The 16,931-nt window shown below is 31.8% G+C and overlaps 2 protein-coding genes across 2 annotated transcripts; both read left to right on the forward strand.

Moving 5' to 3' along the window:
- Positions 1–6,559: 6,559 nt before the first annotated feature.
- On the forward strand, positions 6,560–7,072 carry LOC144547992 (transcription factor bHLH140-like protein). The gene has a single exon (XM_078296683.1). It carries the CDS (start codon positions 6,560–6,562, stop codon positions 7,070–7,072), a length of 513 nt encoding a protein of 170 aa, XP_078152809.1.
- An 8,241-nt stretch (positions 7,073–15,313) lies between these two features.
- LOC144548001 (RING-H2 finger protein ATL11-like) lies at positions 15,314–15,790 on the forward strand. The gene has a single exon (XM_078296694.1). It carries the CDS (start codon positions 15,314–15,316, stop codon positions 15,788–15,790), a length of 477 nt encoding a protein of 158 aa, XP_078152820.1.
- Positions 15,791–16,931: the final 1,141 nt, after the last annotated feature.

Consider the following 16,931-nt stretch of genomic DNA (forward strand, 5'->3'; position numbering starts at 1 on the left):
ATATATATACATAATACTCCGAATACGGAAGTGTGGTGACTGGATAATCACCGTCGATCTGGACAGAACACCCCGCTCTAGTCATTGCTGACCTGTGTATGCTTGGGGACAAGATCTATTGTTAAAAACTTTTAAACCTGCTGACATCGAAAATTCTTTAAAAGCACCCCCATTAATAAATGACAATTAACAACGATTAAAATGACATCCGGTCCTTAAATATTATTAAATGTTTTCTAAAATTAAGTTTGGTATGCATGAAAATCATGTTTAGGTTAGTTATGACAAAGGTCATATTTTCTGCATGAGAGATTACAAGTTTGAAATTTAATGTCCGCACTAAAGATACTTTGAAATTTTAGATTCAAAATCTTATTTGCACTCACAATTTTTTTTGTTTATATCACCCTCTTCTTATGTGTGTATGAACAGTGGGTCTATACTACAAATGCATATATATTACCATCCATACTACTAATACTATTACTGCAAAAATAACAACAATAACAACCAAGTTTTTATTCTCAAACAAGTTGAGGTGTCTATCTGTATTACAATTCTTAAATTTTGAGTTTGAGAGTTAAACTGTTTATCTAAGCTGGTAATTAACTTGATGTTCCTATCAAATTTTGTAAAGAAAAAAAAAAAACCAAATTACATATTTTTGAAAATCTTTTTAGATAAGAAAAATCGTTGGTTCTAAATATTCTACACAGTTGAATAAACTTAAATTGATATTATCCTTATCCAAAATATAGCAAAATAATTTAGAATATTATTACTTTTGATGATACCGTAGCTTATAACTGTATGTATCCAAACACAAATTTAGATGGCGAAAGTTTGCGTATTTTATAATGCTAGTTGTGAAGAATTCTCCAATCAATTTAACGAATTACTTGTAACGATGATACTTTGTGTTGTACTTCTTACTAATCTTTAATTCGATGCATGATACCAAACAAAAATCATATGAAGATTATATTCCTTGAGTGCTCTTTTAGAATTAGAAGAAAAGAGTGAAGAATTTGAAGGTTTATTGCATAACTTCGCCATGGACATCAAGAATTTCAAAATCAAGTCGTTATGCTCATTAATTAAGTTTAAAGCAACTTGTTGAATGGTACACATGGAGGCCCTAATCCTTTATTTTTCAGAAGTTCCCTGTTATATATGAAGATGGTAAAGGTTATTCAAGATCTAGAAGAAACATGCGTCAATTTTCTCTAAAAATGAATGTCTAATAGTTAATAACAATCATAACATAACGTTAAGCGTTAAGCGTTATTACCTAATTTCTTCCGACTGTAACACACCATGTTTGTGTTTGTACTAATTATTATAAGGGTTATGTACGGGAAGTAACAGCTATGTGTTTATGGTGTTATCTAATAAAATTTTAAAAATAACGGTTAGTTGACTATTACAACGGCTAAAAAACAAATCATTAATATTGTATCGGAATTATTTGTAATAATCACGGATTATTAAATAATCATTATACAGTTTGAACTTTGAAATAACCTTTATGTGTGGTTCTTTAACCTTCAATTATGACTGTTACCGACTGTTATATCTGTTTTTGTTTGAAAAGGTAAATTTTGTCCTGTTTTTGCCCATATATAATTAAGTGAGTCTGACATGTGTTATATGACACAAACTTCAAAATTTATTGGATAAACTTCAAATAACACATTCAAAACTGCTCAAACTGATTTACTGTATTAGTGATGCGTTTATCTACAAAATTTATATATTTTCAAGTTATTTTAGTACAAAATCAAGCAATAAAAAATGTTAAAAAAAATAAATGCATTAAAATTAACTAAAAAAACTCTCACATTTGACCGCTTAACTTTTTTTTGGAAAAAAAAAGTTAAGCGGTCAAATGTAAGAGTTTTTAAATATCGCATGAAAAACACAACTAATGAAGTAGATCGGTTTAAATGGGCGTATAGATTCTTCATTTGAAGTCGATTCGATAGGTTTTGAAGTTGGTGTTATATAAACCAAAATAACAATGATATTATAGTAGCCAGACTCTATATAAATATAGTCTCCTCTAGTGTTTTATACACTTTCAAAACCATGCTAAATAATGTTTTTTGGATCTATCTCTAGAAAAATCATATTTTTGTGGTTCTTTTTTATTTATTTTTTGAGTAAAGGTTGGAGGTTAAGCTACTCAACTATTAATATCCTTTTATTATAACAAATGATTTTTTCCATTCGGATTTCGAACTCAGATCTCTCACATAGAGAACATGTGCCTTTGCCACTCTAGACCAAAGGTTGGTTCTTGTTTTTTTATTTTTTTATTTGATTCTATAATTTTTTTTAATTAACCCGTAAATATTTTTTTAACATATGGGTAAGGGAGTAGCCGTGCATTAATTAGATCTTTATACAAGTTGTTGTAATATATTTTCTTTATCACCAAGAGTCCGAGACCGATGTCATTGTACTTGTACATTGTCTTTTGCATTGTTGTTAGGGATCGATGTCATTAATTGTACATTGTTTCGCTCATTTATCAACTCGCTTATTAACAACTCACTAATTTACTTAATTAATGAGCGAGCATGAGCATGCTCCAACTCGCTGATAACTCGCTCATTAAGAATTTGTCACATCTAATCCCTGCCACATTCAATTCCAAATAAATTTCTGTAGCATTAAATAAATGAACTAAAGTTATGCAACATTAAATCAACTTTGCGGCCTTGCCTCATTAATTAAATCTCTATGTCATATTCATGAATTCATATTTTTGTAAAGTCGGCAAAACAAGGTGAAAAAACAGTAGACCCAAAACCTAAATCTAAAGCCTCTCCGTCATCGCGACTCCGCCCCTCTGCTCATTAATATGTTGATTCTATTTTTGTTAATTTTTGTTGGATTTTTTTTATATTTATTTAAATGAATTATGATAATTTATTAAATTTTAGTACTCATAACTCGTGAGCCGCTCATAACTAGCTCATTTACTTAATGCGCCGAGCACGAGTTTACCCTAACTCGCTCATAGTCACTCATTAATCACCCCTACTCAAAACTCAGTTTACAAGGTGTGAATTTATGAAATACAAGGAAACATAATTAAGCGTGTCACTGACTCACTGTCACATGTTTTTTTTTTTGATTAAAATCGCTGTCACATGCTTAAATTATTTAGATGGAAGACCAGAAATAGATCAGAACGCAGTTTACAATACTGTACGTGTACGGCGTATATATTGCTCTTTTTCTTCAGTATTTTATTATACACGTTTGGTAAACTTAGATCGATATGATTGTCATTGGACATTAAAATTCGGTTTAACCAAATAAAACTGATTATGGGTGAAAGCCCTTGAACTCTCTAAAAAGCAAGTTCAAATAAGTATAAATTGACATGAAGAAGTTGTTTCTCGACCTATCAGTCGTGTAAAAAATACTTGTATATATATGATAGATAAGAAACTGACTGTTTTTACCAAAAAATACTATACATATATTAATTAGGGGGAAAAGCAGAGAAAGACTAGAAAATAAAGAACAATATATTTTAAAAAAAAATTGTTAATGTATATATATAAACCCTAATTAACTAAGAATTTCCATTTCAGAAATAGGTCTAAGCAGCAGTTGGCTAAATCATTGATATTATATAAATATTGTTGGTTTGAAAAGCAATGTGGATACTGAGATAATTTGAGAACTTTAATTCTAATGCCGTACTAAAAAAAGGACCTCCATTATTAAAAGAAAGCACCAGAGTATCAAAAAGTTCGACATCTGCTATTATCAGGATAATCCGCAGATTGATAATTTGATTCATTCTCTGATCAATGTCGATATTCAGATGTACATTCTATGCCTTAGCCATGGATCCATGTCAGTTAACAAAAGAAAAGCCCCAGTAAAAGGTGAGCACCGCAGCATGAAACTGACATTTAATTTGAGCCTGTCTGGCAAGTGCTTCAGGAAATACAGAAAGTTTAACACCCTCATGGAATAGAGGACAAAGTGAATTGCCAGTGATCCAGACTTTAACATATAACTAAACTTACAAAATTTCATGTAATATGAACATTATTTGTTTTTTTTATCCGAAATTAATGCTAACTATACATATATCTATGTAATCTCATGATAATAAATATATATGTATCTACCTTGAATTAAAGTTCTAATTTGAAAACAATATTAATATGAAAACATAAATTCAATCTATCATTAATTAATGCTAACTATACATACATACATACATACATACATACATACATACATACATACATACATTGTGCTTGGAGACCAAAATTTATATATTTTGAAAAAAAAATACAATTTTTTTAGAATTTTTTAAATTACTGTTTTGAGAAAATTGTGGATCATAAATAATCAGTGATTTTAAAGTTTGAAAAAAAATAGTAACAAATTTTCAAAATATGTAAAATTTGATCGTTTCCAAGCACAATTTAATATGGAGATTAACTTGAACGGTTCGGATCGACGTTTTAAACTTAAAAATTGAAGATATAGACGTGAAGTAAAACACTTTCTCTCTCTCTCTATATATATATAGAGAGAGAGGTTGGCTAATATCAAAATGTTTGTTCCTAGGCCGTGGAACAAACGCTTCGGTCTTTGCATTTTTAAAGTCCAAATAGTGGATCCAAACGCTTCGGTCTTTGCATTTTTAAAGTCCAAATAGTGGATCCAAACCGTTCAACATTCAATATGTATTAAAATGTACTAGAAGACCAAATTTTATATTTTTTTGGAACTTTTTAACTATTTATTAAGCTAGTTTTAAAAATCGTTGTTTTCAATGATCCAGAATTTTCATTGTTTATTAAAATAAGCTATTTTAAAACTGACTTAATATATAGTACAAAAAGTTCCAAAAAAATATAGAACTTTGTCTCCAAGCACATTTTAATATAGAGATCACATCTAACGATTAATTTATATCGATCTTTTGGACTTTGAAAATAGAAAAACTAATTGGTTACATCACGGCTCCGGAAAACATTTTGATATTAGCCAATCTCTCTCTCTACACACACACAGTGTAATTTTCATGATAATATTTATACATGTACCTTGAAAGTTCTAATTTGTGAGATGAATGATAAAGTGAAGTTCCTAATCCAATAATTTTCATATAAAAATATAATTCAATCTATTTTTTTTTGACAAAAGTGGTATTTTACCACCGGTTTCATTACGAAACAAAAAGTTTATACAACATGTCCAAAATAAAGCGCTAGCATACAATCTATCGACACCTAATAACCAAAAAAGTTTTAAAAAAACAAACTAATAACAAAAGCATACTAGCATAACATGAAATAGTAATACTAAATGGAATCAGAAATGACTATATCAGTAGAAGAGGAGGCACTAGCTAATGAAGATGAAATACTGGGCAGAAGGCCAACAGCACAATCAATAGCATCAATAACGGCTCTGTCACTCAAATAATCAGCTAGGTCCAACCCTTCTAAACCAAGACCAGGGTCCTCGTCTAAATCCAGCGGGGAGCTGTCCTGGTCCTGTGCATCCGTGGCGGATAATACTATCAGAGGCCCTATCTGAGGCAAAGAAGAAACATCAAAAGGCATAATCATAGATAACTTGAAATAAGAATTATCTAAGCGCGACTTACACCAAAATGAAGTTAAAGCAATAATAGAAGCAGCTACAGACCTAATAGAAGGTATAGGAGAATTTTGAAAACAAATCTTATTTCGTGTTAACCATACAATCCAAAGAGTTGCAGCCCTAATCAGTTCCACTAGTAGTGAATCCTTTAATGGAATCCAATAATCGAAATACCAAAGATCACACACCTTAGTACAATTAAAAAGAAAGTTGTTATGGTTACCAATCCAAGACCATAAAGAAGAAATAAAATGACAAGTAACAAAGAGGTGATCTACAGTTTCTGGGGCACCACAGAAAACACAATCAACAGTACCATGCCAACCCCGTGATTGTAAATTGCATTTAGTAAGTATTTTATCGTGCCTAAGTAACCAAACAAAAACCTTAATCTTAAGTGGAATATAATTCAATCTATCATTAATTTGCAAAGCAAATGTTGATTGTTGAATATAAAATCCTATTACTTTTCTGAATAACGTTGAATTTTAAAATTTTAAATTTACCTATAATGAAGTAATAATTTATTTGTGTTCTTGTACAAAGGCAAAGCAACAGAAGTACAGGAGCAATGCCTACATATAGCCTTCATCTCCAGGCCTGTTGGGTGGTCAAAAGTACAAACAAGTATTGAATGAAAACCCAAGACTCGCTTACCTTGTCAGACCTATCAGACAGACTATTTCTTTCTTTCTTTCTTTCTATCTTTCTCTCTTTCTTTAAAAGAAGTTTTTGGCAGTCTGGCCGTACCTCCCTTCCCCACTTCGCCTTAACCCTAATTTATTCCTCTTTTTAACTTTCTCAACCAAAACCCTAAATCTCTCATTTTTCATCTCCTTCTCTTTATATATATACCTTTGTTTTGAGATCTTAACATTAGTTAATTCACACACAATTATTCCTTTCTCACATGGATACTGATCAATACGATCAAGTGCAAAGTGCTAATTTAAACCAACTAAGGGAAAGAAGAAATGGAGGGAGAAGGGGACCACGTGGTGGGCTTTCAACAGACCCACAAAGTGTGGCAGCGCGTGAGAGACGGCACCGGATTAGTGACCGGTTTAGGATCCTTAAAAGCCTTGTACCCGGTGGTAACAAAATGGATACCGTGGCAATGCTTGAAGAGGCAATAAACTATGTGAAGTTTCTCAAGGCTCAGGTCATGCTCCATCAAACCTTGCTGACGATTTGTTCTGGTTCTGGTACTGAAAGCACTAGCCAAGATGCAGTTGGTACTGTTGATCTGTGCAATGGTATAGGTTTAAATGGTACCAGCGAAGGGTTTGGTTATACTCAGGAAATGATAAACCCTAGTCCGGAGTTGTTGAACTACTCGATAGCACAGTCCGATCATCACTCTCTTCCTCCATTGCCATGCTTTATCGAAGAAGACGACGATGAAGAGATGATCAGACCATAATAGATGTATGAAGCAGTATATCTCTCTCTCCTACATATTAATAAGTAAGGTTTTTAAGTAGGTTAGGTTATCAGTCTCTAATCTCAGATCTATCTCTAGAGATTCTCTTTTGATTGTGTGCTAGATCGGAATATGCCTGTCTATGTGTGCCTGGCTAATTAAACTTGCGAAATATATGGAGAAAATGCTGTTCCTGTTGAACTTTTATGTTTTAATTATACTTGTGCTGTTCATGCTAGGTTTTAGACTTTTAGGTGTGAAGATTTCATGTTGGAACTATATATTATTTAGTAGCTTTATCCCAAGTACCTTGTTAACTCGTGCTTTTGTTGTTTTGTTGTCCCGTGCCTTCTGCATATGCTTTTCAAGTTCAACTTATTTGTCTTTTAGGATTATATTTGCTATCCAAAAAGTTTAAAGTTGAAAAATGAATTTACGTAGCCTCGTTGAATTAGTTTGACCCGCGCGTTTGTTTTCTGCAAAAACAATGCTTCAAATTAACCTTTTCTTTTTGATGCAACTATAAACTGGTAAAACGGCAATATTCAAGATCTAATTTTGAGATGGACAATCAATTTTACCAAGATTACTAACACATGCTTATCCATTTTATTAGAGTTTGTTATCATTTGACAAATCTCATATATATATTACTTCGTTCATACAAGTACCTCAGATATGAAACAAGCCTATTAACATCGACTGAGCCAAACCGAAACTCAGTTCTATATGTGATGTATCGAAATTAAGGTAATAAGGCAAAACTTTACCCCGATAACAAATGATATTTTATATAAAAGAGAAAAATAAACGAACGTGTTAAGACAGGAACAAACGAAAAAGTTCAAACTATTTGACTCAAAGTACTAATGTTTTACTTTGGATTCTTATAATATATTTGTTTTTTTTGACACAACACTTCAGATTTATTTTTTATTTGCTGATGCCCTCTTACCTGATCTTTCTGAGAGTACGTAAGTACATGCATCGAATTGGTAATACTTACCACACCCAAGAAAATTGTTGGAATATTATTAGTACATTTTTTTTTTATTGTTAGTGGTTAAGATTAGTACAACTGTTAATATGCCCCCTTTATATTTCTTCTTATTCTTGTTTTTCTTTTAGGCGGACTTTTTTGTTTGTGATTGATGATTATTTTAGAAATATTGGAACACATTCTCGAGGGATCACATTCAGGAACACATCCTGGAATCAAGATTTTGAGCAATTGAGGACAAATCGTCTACATTTCTGTGAGTTATATTATTAGCACTTTCCAATCAAATTGTCATCGATCTATATATTAAATTTTGATAAAATTCAAATTGCTTGGATCAGTATATCAAGCTTTTGTATGTGGAATTATTAATATTTATTTGATTAGATGGTTATTTATGTTATTATTGTTTTCTAAAATTAAACGACAAGGATATGAAAGTGATGTTATATTATGATCCATATATATTTATCACTGAATATTTTCTTATTAAATTTGAAAAGAAGCCTTAAAAGCAAAGCAAATATTTACTATTAATTACTGAATTTTCTCTCATAAAATATATATATATATGGTCATCCACTGAAGCATTGCTGGTCGATATATTTAATTTATCCCTTCCAAATGCAATTGCATTATGTTTGCTTGGCTGTTTTAAATGCTTAAATTAAAAGTGTCTTGTAGAGATACAATATTAAGAAGATCTACCTATCAGTGAAAACACAACAGGTACAATTGTTCAAAATCACAACATTTGTTGTTTTTAACAAACCCTCTTGACTTAAAAAGGACTACAAAACGGAGACAAGGGTGCAAAGATATTCTAACTTGACAGCTATATATGAGTTTAATTACCATTTTAAATTATGTTTATCAGCTAACCTGGAGAGGTAAATTGTTTTTCGTTATGTTCGAGACTTAGTAAGAATTTGTTTAGCATGTTAATTCACTTTCATTAGCAACACCAAAAGACAAAAGCTCTCAAATTTAATATATAGTACAGCATGAACCGTAAATAGGACAGTTAGTGAATATAGTCCGGCCAATTTTTTACCAGGAAAGTTCAATTAAGTGAATATACTTGTTCTCCTAAACATTGATTAATTGTGATGAATGAGCATGGTTATACGAGTAAAATTAAGAATGAGAGATAGACACTGAAAATTGATCTAGTTGAGGCTAGATCCAGCATCTTGTAATTTCACATTAATTATTTAATTTCTATTATAATTGTAAGAATTTGAGAGAAAACACCGAATATGCCATGTTTCATCATAAAATTAATATGAAGTCTTTATCACATGAGAAAAATATAGAAACATATAAGTTTGAACACCAATTTATAAAATATGAACATCTAAAATATATAGTCCTTTTTTTTTTTTTGATGTGAGAGGGTATCCAACACCTTTTTCAAACTCTTATTATCACAACTAATGATTTCTTCCATCTGCATTTCAAATTTATGACCTCCACATTAGTGAATATATGCATTTACCACTAGACCAAAGACTAATTCAATTTTCCAAAAAAATATGATCCTAACAGCAATAATAGAAGGAGTGGTATAAAACTACATAATTAATTAAACACTAGTTTGTGCAAATATAAGTTCCTAAAATATCTCGTCTTAATATATACAGTCGATTGTCATTCTATATATATTTAAATAGGTGTGTTTTAGTTAATTATACGAATAATTAATGGACACTTCAACAGTTAAACTGTATTGGATCAACTGTTGAAGTTTAAATCAACTGTTGAAATTAATTAATCTCAATTTTAAACGGAAATTGTTAAACTGTATTGGATCTGTAATTTAAAGTGTTAAAACTTAAACGAGTAGTTTCCAAGTTCAAAAATTGAACAATGATTATCATTTAAAGGATCAAAAGTTGATCGTCAATGCTTCCAATATATATTAATTAATGGAATCTAGTTGACATATATGTCACATATCAAAATAAAATTCAACCATTAAGTCATAATTTAAGTTTTAATCTCTACATTGGACACTAGTTATACTGCATTTCTACCCTCAAAAAAAATAAAAAAGTTATACTGCATTTCCCGCCAGTTGAACACTAAAGCTTCAAACAAAATATTAAAATTTCAGAGTTTAATGTTAAAGTTTCTAAGCTGAACTCCTAATGGAGTGCTGATTTTTTGCAAATCAGGCTAGAGATCGAGCCTTCAGTGCTGAGGTTTGATCCCCGAATGTAACTCAAATTTAATTTGAGTTTGGATTCGGACTGTCAGATCAGAATTCAGACTAATCCGGTTGAAGATAGAATTTATGGGGTCCCTTTAATATTGGCATAAATTCTAATCAAACGGTCCGAGCGTAAACTTAAATTTTGAGTTACTTTTTCCAGGACCGGAAAGAGATCTTGGCTGAGAAACAATCTCCGACGTTTGTTTCACAACAACAAGATGCGTGTGTGGGTTAAAATATTTGCATGGTTTTTGGTGCAAAATAAAATTTTAGCACAGGGAAACCTGACAGTAAGAGGTTTAAATATTATCCTGGATTGTGTCTATTGCGGCAACACCTCTTTAGAAACGACTAACGAGAGACCATTTGATGTGAAACTGTCAATTTGCGAGGAATCTCAGGAGAGGAATATATCCTGCAATACCTAAATCTCAGAGAAGATATGGCACAATCGAACAACAAAGTAGACACTTTTCGCGAGAGAAAAAATGCAATGATGACTGTACTTCATTGCGAAAAGTACCGTCGCAAATAAAAAAAAACACGTTTTTGATGGTACTCCGTCGTGAAAAGTCACTTTTTATCCTCGCAAAAAGTCTTTGATTCTTGTAATAGGAACAACGTGACTGCATCAACCACCAATGATGATCGAGTTAGGACACTGTGTAGGTTGAGTACTGTTATAATACATCAGAAATACAACAAAAGCAAGTACATCAACCGCGTAGGAATTAGATGGAGGAGATAGATATATAGGAGTGTTATAGAGGAGATACTAGTAAAATGGAAGCATATCCTCTCAGATAATTTTTGAATTGATGGATTTACGAATCAGATTTTAGAAGGTGCCTATTTAGATACACGAAAAATTTATTAATCGGAAATGGGTTGCTTTAAGATTTGTGTTGAACGTCCCTACCAATTTTTCAAAAAAAAAAAAAAAGATTTGTGTTGAACATTTATATACGTCAAGTTTAAACGAGTCAGCTTACCTAGAGGCGAACCGCAAGAATTCGGTTTAAATGATTCGGTTTTCCTGTTAAGTGAATGGTTTGATTTATTTTTCAAAACCAATTTAATAGTTTGGTTCAGTTTAGAAATTTGAAAACCGATTAAATCGAACCGATGATAATTTTTAAACTGATCTCCATCCAAACAAACATTTAAAATATTAAAAAACTGCGACATAATGCATATTGTTTGTTTCGGTTTAAAATTGGTTAAACCTAACCAAACAAACAAAAAATTAATTAATCTTTAAAATAATTCAAAAAAATAACAAAAATGTTATTTATTTTTATTATTAATATTCTGTTTTGGTTCAACCGAACAAATTGAAATTTACTTCGGTTTGATTCTTTAATTTTTTTTTATTTCAGTTCAGTTCAGTTTTGATTTTTGAAAACCAAATAAAATTTTAATTTGCCAATTTTAATTTAGTTTGAACCAAATCCAACCCTACCGATAAACACCTCTGTATACGTCAGCTCAAAAGTCGAGTTACATGAGATGGAATGCGTATCCTCTGCATTAACTCAAAAGGGAATCTTTTGAATTAATGAATCTCAACCATTTGATTTTAAATGGAGCTAATCTAGCTTATGTCTATAACATAAGGAGTCTTTTAATATTAGTGCGGATCTAATTTGCACGAATTTTAAAACAGATCAGATGGTGTAGATGCATTAACTGAAAAGATTCCCTTCTCAGTAGATCCAGAGGATACGAATTCCGAGGAGATGCAGATTCCTAGTTAAATACCCCTATTCAAAATTAGATAGATTTTTTTTGCTCCTAAGATTGTTTTATCGGTTGCTCCTAAATTTTGAACACATCATCAGATGCTAATTAATATGATTATCTAAGATTAAATTTTTGTCATGCTCTGCTAAATGGAACAACCAACAATTCATATAATTTTTTTTGTTTACGTTCGTTTGATTTTAGTTCTTCTCTGCTATAAATGGCACAATCAACTATTCATATTTTTATTGCTGAATCGTAAAAAAATGATGTATTTAATGCTTCCATGGACTCTATTATTGTGTGGGATTCACCTTATTAAATGTATGAATTGAATTATTATATAGTATGATTCTCTTTCTAACTTTTGTGAATATATTTGAGCCAAAGCAAGTGGCGCAAGTGGCTGCACAACAGGGAGAGTTGTGGTCCAAGTACTGTTAAGGTGTCTCTTATGATGATCAACTGAGGCCAGATGTTTTAGTTTGCCTATTAGATGTTTTGCTGTTTTCGTACGCTATGCATTACTCTGAACTAGAACAAATATAACGATTCAAAATTTTCTCATTTGACATTTTAAGTTTGAGTTATTAACCTCAAATTAAAAAATGAGACATGATTGAACATAAAAAAAAAAAAAAAAACATGAGTATCAACATAATTATATAGTTTATTTGGATTAATTTAAACAACTATTGGATTTTTAATTTAGAAAACGCAAAAAACTCATTATTTTTAGGGAAAATTGGTTATTTGTCACTCCAAAACCTTCAAATTAGAAAAATGCCACTCTAAAATTAGAATTCATCAAAATGCCACTCTAAACTTAGAAAATTCAGAATTTTGCCACTCTAAATTATTAATGACCAAATTACCCTCCCATCTCTTCTTCTCCTCCGCCTCCATTGAACACAGCATCAACACAGAACTAGCACAGCTACACACAACAGGCAAGCAACAAGTCAGAGGGCAACACACCCAGCCAAACAAAACAAGCAAAGCAACAGGTCAAGGCAAACAGAACCAGAACATAACAAAGACAACACAGCCACACGCAACAGACATGTAACAAACCAGAGAGCAAATAACACAGCCAATGCATAAGTTAGGCTTGCCGGGAAAATCAACAACCCGAGCAAGCCGCAAAAATTCAATCTTTCACAGCACCATCACAGAAAAAGGTAAGGCGCTAAAGCTTACCTGATTGGAGCAATCACAGAGGGAGGATAGTAAAAACGACCGGTTCCAAGGATATCGTCTCGCCTCACGGCCGTCAAAAAGGATCAACACACCACCAATTTTAAGCGTCTCCGAGCACCAATTTAGCACCGAGAGACACCAGAACTGATCACAAGCAAGCAAAGAGAACCACCAGGGAGGCGGAGGAGAAGAAGAAAACGGGGAAGAAGAGATGGGGAGGGCAATTTGGTCATTAATAATTTAGAGTGGCAAAATTCTGAATTTTCTAAGTTTAAAGTGGCATTTTGATGAATTCTAATTTTGGAGTGGTATTTTTCTAATTTGAATATTTTGAAGTGGCAAATAACCAATTTCCCCTTATTTTTATTATAATCTCCATAAAAAAAATTGATACGATACCGGCATTTTTTTTAAAAAAAAATACTGAATGAAACAATAACTAATTTATTTTTCTGCCAACTTGATATTTTTTTTCTATTTATTTCATTCATGATCCACCATTTCCCTTTTTTTTATTATATTTATATTATTAAAGAAAGATCCACGTTTTTTCCCCCAAGCTATGATCTATATAAATGAGTTGGGCCCAGGCCCAGAATCAAGTGCGTGTGAGGCGTATGTTTCGACGTGTCACTCAACAAGTCCAATAAAAAACAAAAGGCCTATGAGGCTATGAACCGTTTGCCAATAAAATAATAAATAATAATAATATAATAAACTGATAAACATGTACTGATGTGCACTCCCTACCTACATGACTTCGTACATTTAATTTGAATACGATTGTGCCGTTATGCATTTAAATCGGTAACTGTATCTGCAGAAATTTGAAACAGTTTTTGGTAGATTTCGGTTCCATTACCTGGATCAGAATCGAGTGTAGGTAGTGAAATTACCCAACCTTACCATGACTATTTTATTTTTAATGAAAGGTTGTACAACCCCAAATTGTATTACTGTATGAGTTTATTTAAAAGTCTAAATTCTTTTGTAAACTATCTAAAAGCCTATTGTTCCTAGCTTATTAAGCTTCAGCTACACACACCCGTCTTCTTAATCAGCTACTGAACATATGAATGCAGTAGTAAATTTTCAGCAAACCATTTTATATAATTAGCAGGACAATTATGCTATTTCAGCCTCAAAGTGAAATGGTCATGTTGTTCTCACTTGTTACAAGTTGAATTTAGATCGACTCCAATACATGACCGTTTAGAATGAGATCTGAGTCGTCTGCTTCAATCTGACATGAATATCAAACGTATTAGGCATTAAATTGACTTTGGCTTGACTGGAAATATTCTAATCCCTTGTGTACATGAGAGGATATGGATTCTTACAAGTTAGACATGGAGTTAACCGCTTTTTCTCTTATTGCAGATGTCCAAATTGCATTTCATAGTGAATTGATTCTACTTCCTTGTTGATTTTTGAGAAACAGTATGCGGAAAATGATGAATTTAAATGAATTTCATTGATAATGTTTTCTGATACATTGAGAACTTTTATAGCCAATATCTAACGGTAGCCTATATGGTTCTAACTTCTAACGGTAACCTATGTTACATAACTGTCAAATAGAAATAGATAGAATTGTTTTTTTTTCCCCTAAAATTAGTAACTCTTTTTCTTTTTAAATGGACAATGTTGAAAATAGCCCTAACAGGTCTGAGACCTAATTAGTCTTTTAATCATCTTGCTTCTCAACAGTACTCCCTCTTCTTTGCTATATAAAATCAATTATCTCTTTTCTCCTCTATCACATGTTTTTATTTCTATCCCATATGGAACTTGAAATTTAAAGAAAATAAAATAAAAAAATGACTAAGAAATTTATATCAAACAGGACAGTATTTGAGAGAAACCCTGAATTAATGAACAGTACATTTCGGTTTATGTTAATTTCTATTTTAGTTGGTGCCAAAAGCTGATAAAATCCAAAATTGAATGCGCTGGCCTTTAATTATTCAAACAGTGATTGATATCTCAGCCTATTTAAGAGAGACAGAGATGCCATGTAATTATTGAGAATCACAAACACTATAAATTTGGAGACTAGAAGGTAGAGATAAATCTAAGAATAATGGTGGATTTAAACAACTCCCAGGACTCAGAATCTGCACTGATTCCAGTTGATGGCCAGAGCAGCTTCCTCGCTCTTTTATTGACCGTTTCATGCCCCCTTATGGTCCTTATTTTCATATTCCTCTTCTTCAAGTTGTTTTTCTGCAGTCAAACAATAGTATGGCCGATTGAGACAAGCAATTACTTAAGAGACCGTACAATGCAAAAGAACCAACATGACGGTATTGATGCCAAGAGCATTCAAAATATTTCCATAGAATTTTTCAAGGAAGAGACCGTGTCGGATGCTGATGCTCAGTGCTCAATTTGTTTAGGTGGTTTAGTTGATGGTGACAAGGTGAAAGTGCTGCCTAAGTGCTGCCACGTGTTTCATCCAGAGTGCATCGACACGTGGCTCGGCTCACATTCGAGCTGCCCGTTGTGCAGAGCTTCTCTGGTTGCAATACCAGCAGTAGAGCCCGGTATGGTAGTCTGATAAGAAAGCTTTCATTTTCAATTTGATTTGAATTTTCCAACATGAAAAAATCAGAAAGGGTGCTACATGACAATAAGCGCAGCAAGAATTTTATCAAGAAAAAAATTCTTAATTTACTGTACAATTTGTGATATTTAGATTTTGGTGTCAGCACTGTGATATTTTAATTTGAGAGGATTATAGCAAATGGAATTAGTTCCCTCTATTTACTAATTTCCTTTTGGTCATTGTGCGCAAATGCTCCTACATATGACAAGAAATTATATATTTTTGTTAATTAAGGCGACTAAATATTGGAGCAAAAGATTCATAAAAGAAATCTTGTAGATTTCCTCCTCCTAATTTATAAAGAACTTTTTCCCCATATTTTGTTTTTCTGTAGCAGTCAAACCAAACGGAAACAAAGAGAAGAAATCCAGAGCAAAGCAAATAAACAGAAGGCAATGGCATTACGTTGTTGGGCCGTTCAAATTAGGCCCAATTGTTTAAACATTTTGGGTTGTTTGATTTTTCCTTTTTTCCAAGGCTCCTCTATAACAAAAAAATATGTTCACACAGGATAAAGATCAGTTGAAAACTTGAAATTAATATAAATATAAAGTCAGACTCATCTGTTATAGAAAGATCCTTAATATAAATATAAAGCATAAATAATGCATTTATTCGTTCTCAGAGTGCGTAGCCTTCTAGTCAAATCTGCTTCTTTAGGTTTTATTTGTTTGTTTCTCGTGTTGGCGACGACCTTTTTAATCCTTTTTAAGGTCTTTGATAGCGACTTGATCTGTCTTCTAATCACTAATAACAGACAAGGAATCGCATATGTGCGTCTTATTATATTAAGCAAGCTGTTTCTTTACAAAAAAATTAAAAAAAATAACTGGGGGAATTTCATGTATGTCCCTAAAAAAATTCAGAATTATGTATTTCCTTCTTTAAAATTCATAATATCATATTTATTACTGTATATTTTATAAACTCATAAATGTATCTAATTATTTTCTTTTCTATATAAACTCATTTTAAATTTATAAGGTATCAATTTTATCATTAATGAAAAAATAAAAATATGTAGCCTATTAAAGACAAATGATTTATTTATTTTATTTGTGATGGACACACAAGCGTATGCTAGTAAATACCA

Source organism: Carex rostrata, chromosome 2 (genome assembly GCF_964058835.1).
Source record: "Carex rostrata chromosome 2, lpCarRost1.2, whole genome shotgun sequence".
Lineage (NCBI taxonomy): Eukaryota > Viridiplantae > Streptophyta > Magnoliopsida > Poales > Cyperaceae > Carex > Carex rostrata.

Excerpts from the sequence above, each read along its gene's own strand:
- LOC144547992 (XM_078296683.1), top strand. The coding sequence starts at position 6,560 with ATGGATACTGATCAATACGATCAAGTGCAAAGTGCTAATTTAAACCAA.
- LOC144548001 (XM_078296694.1), top strand. The coding sequence starts at position 15,314 with ATGGTGGATTTAAACAACTCCCAGGACTCAGAATCTGCACTGATTCCA.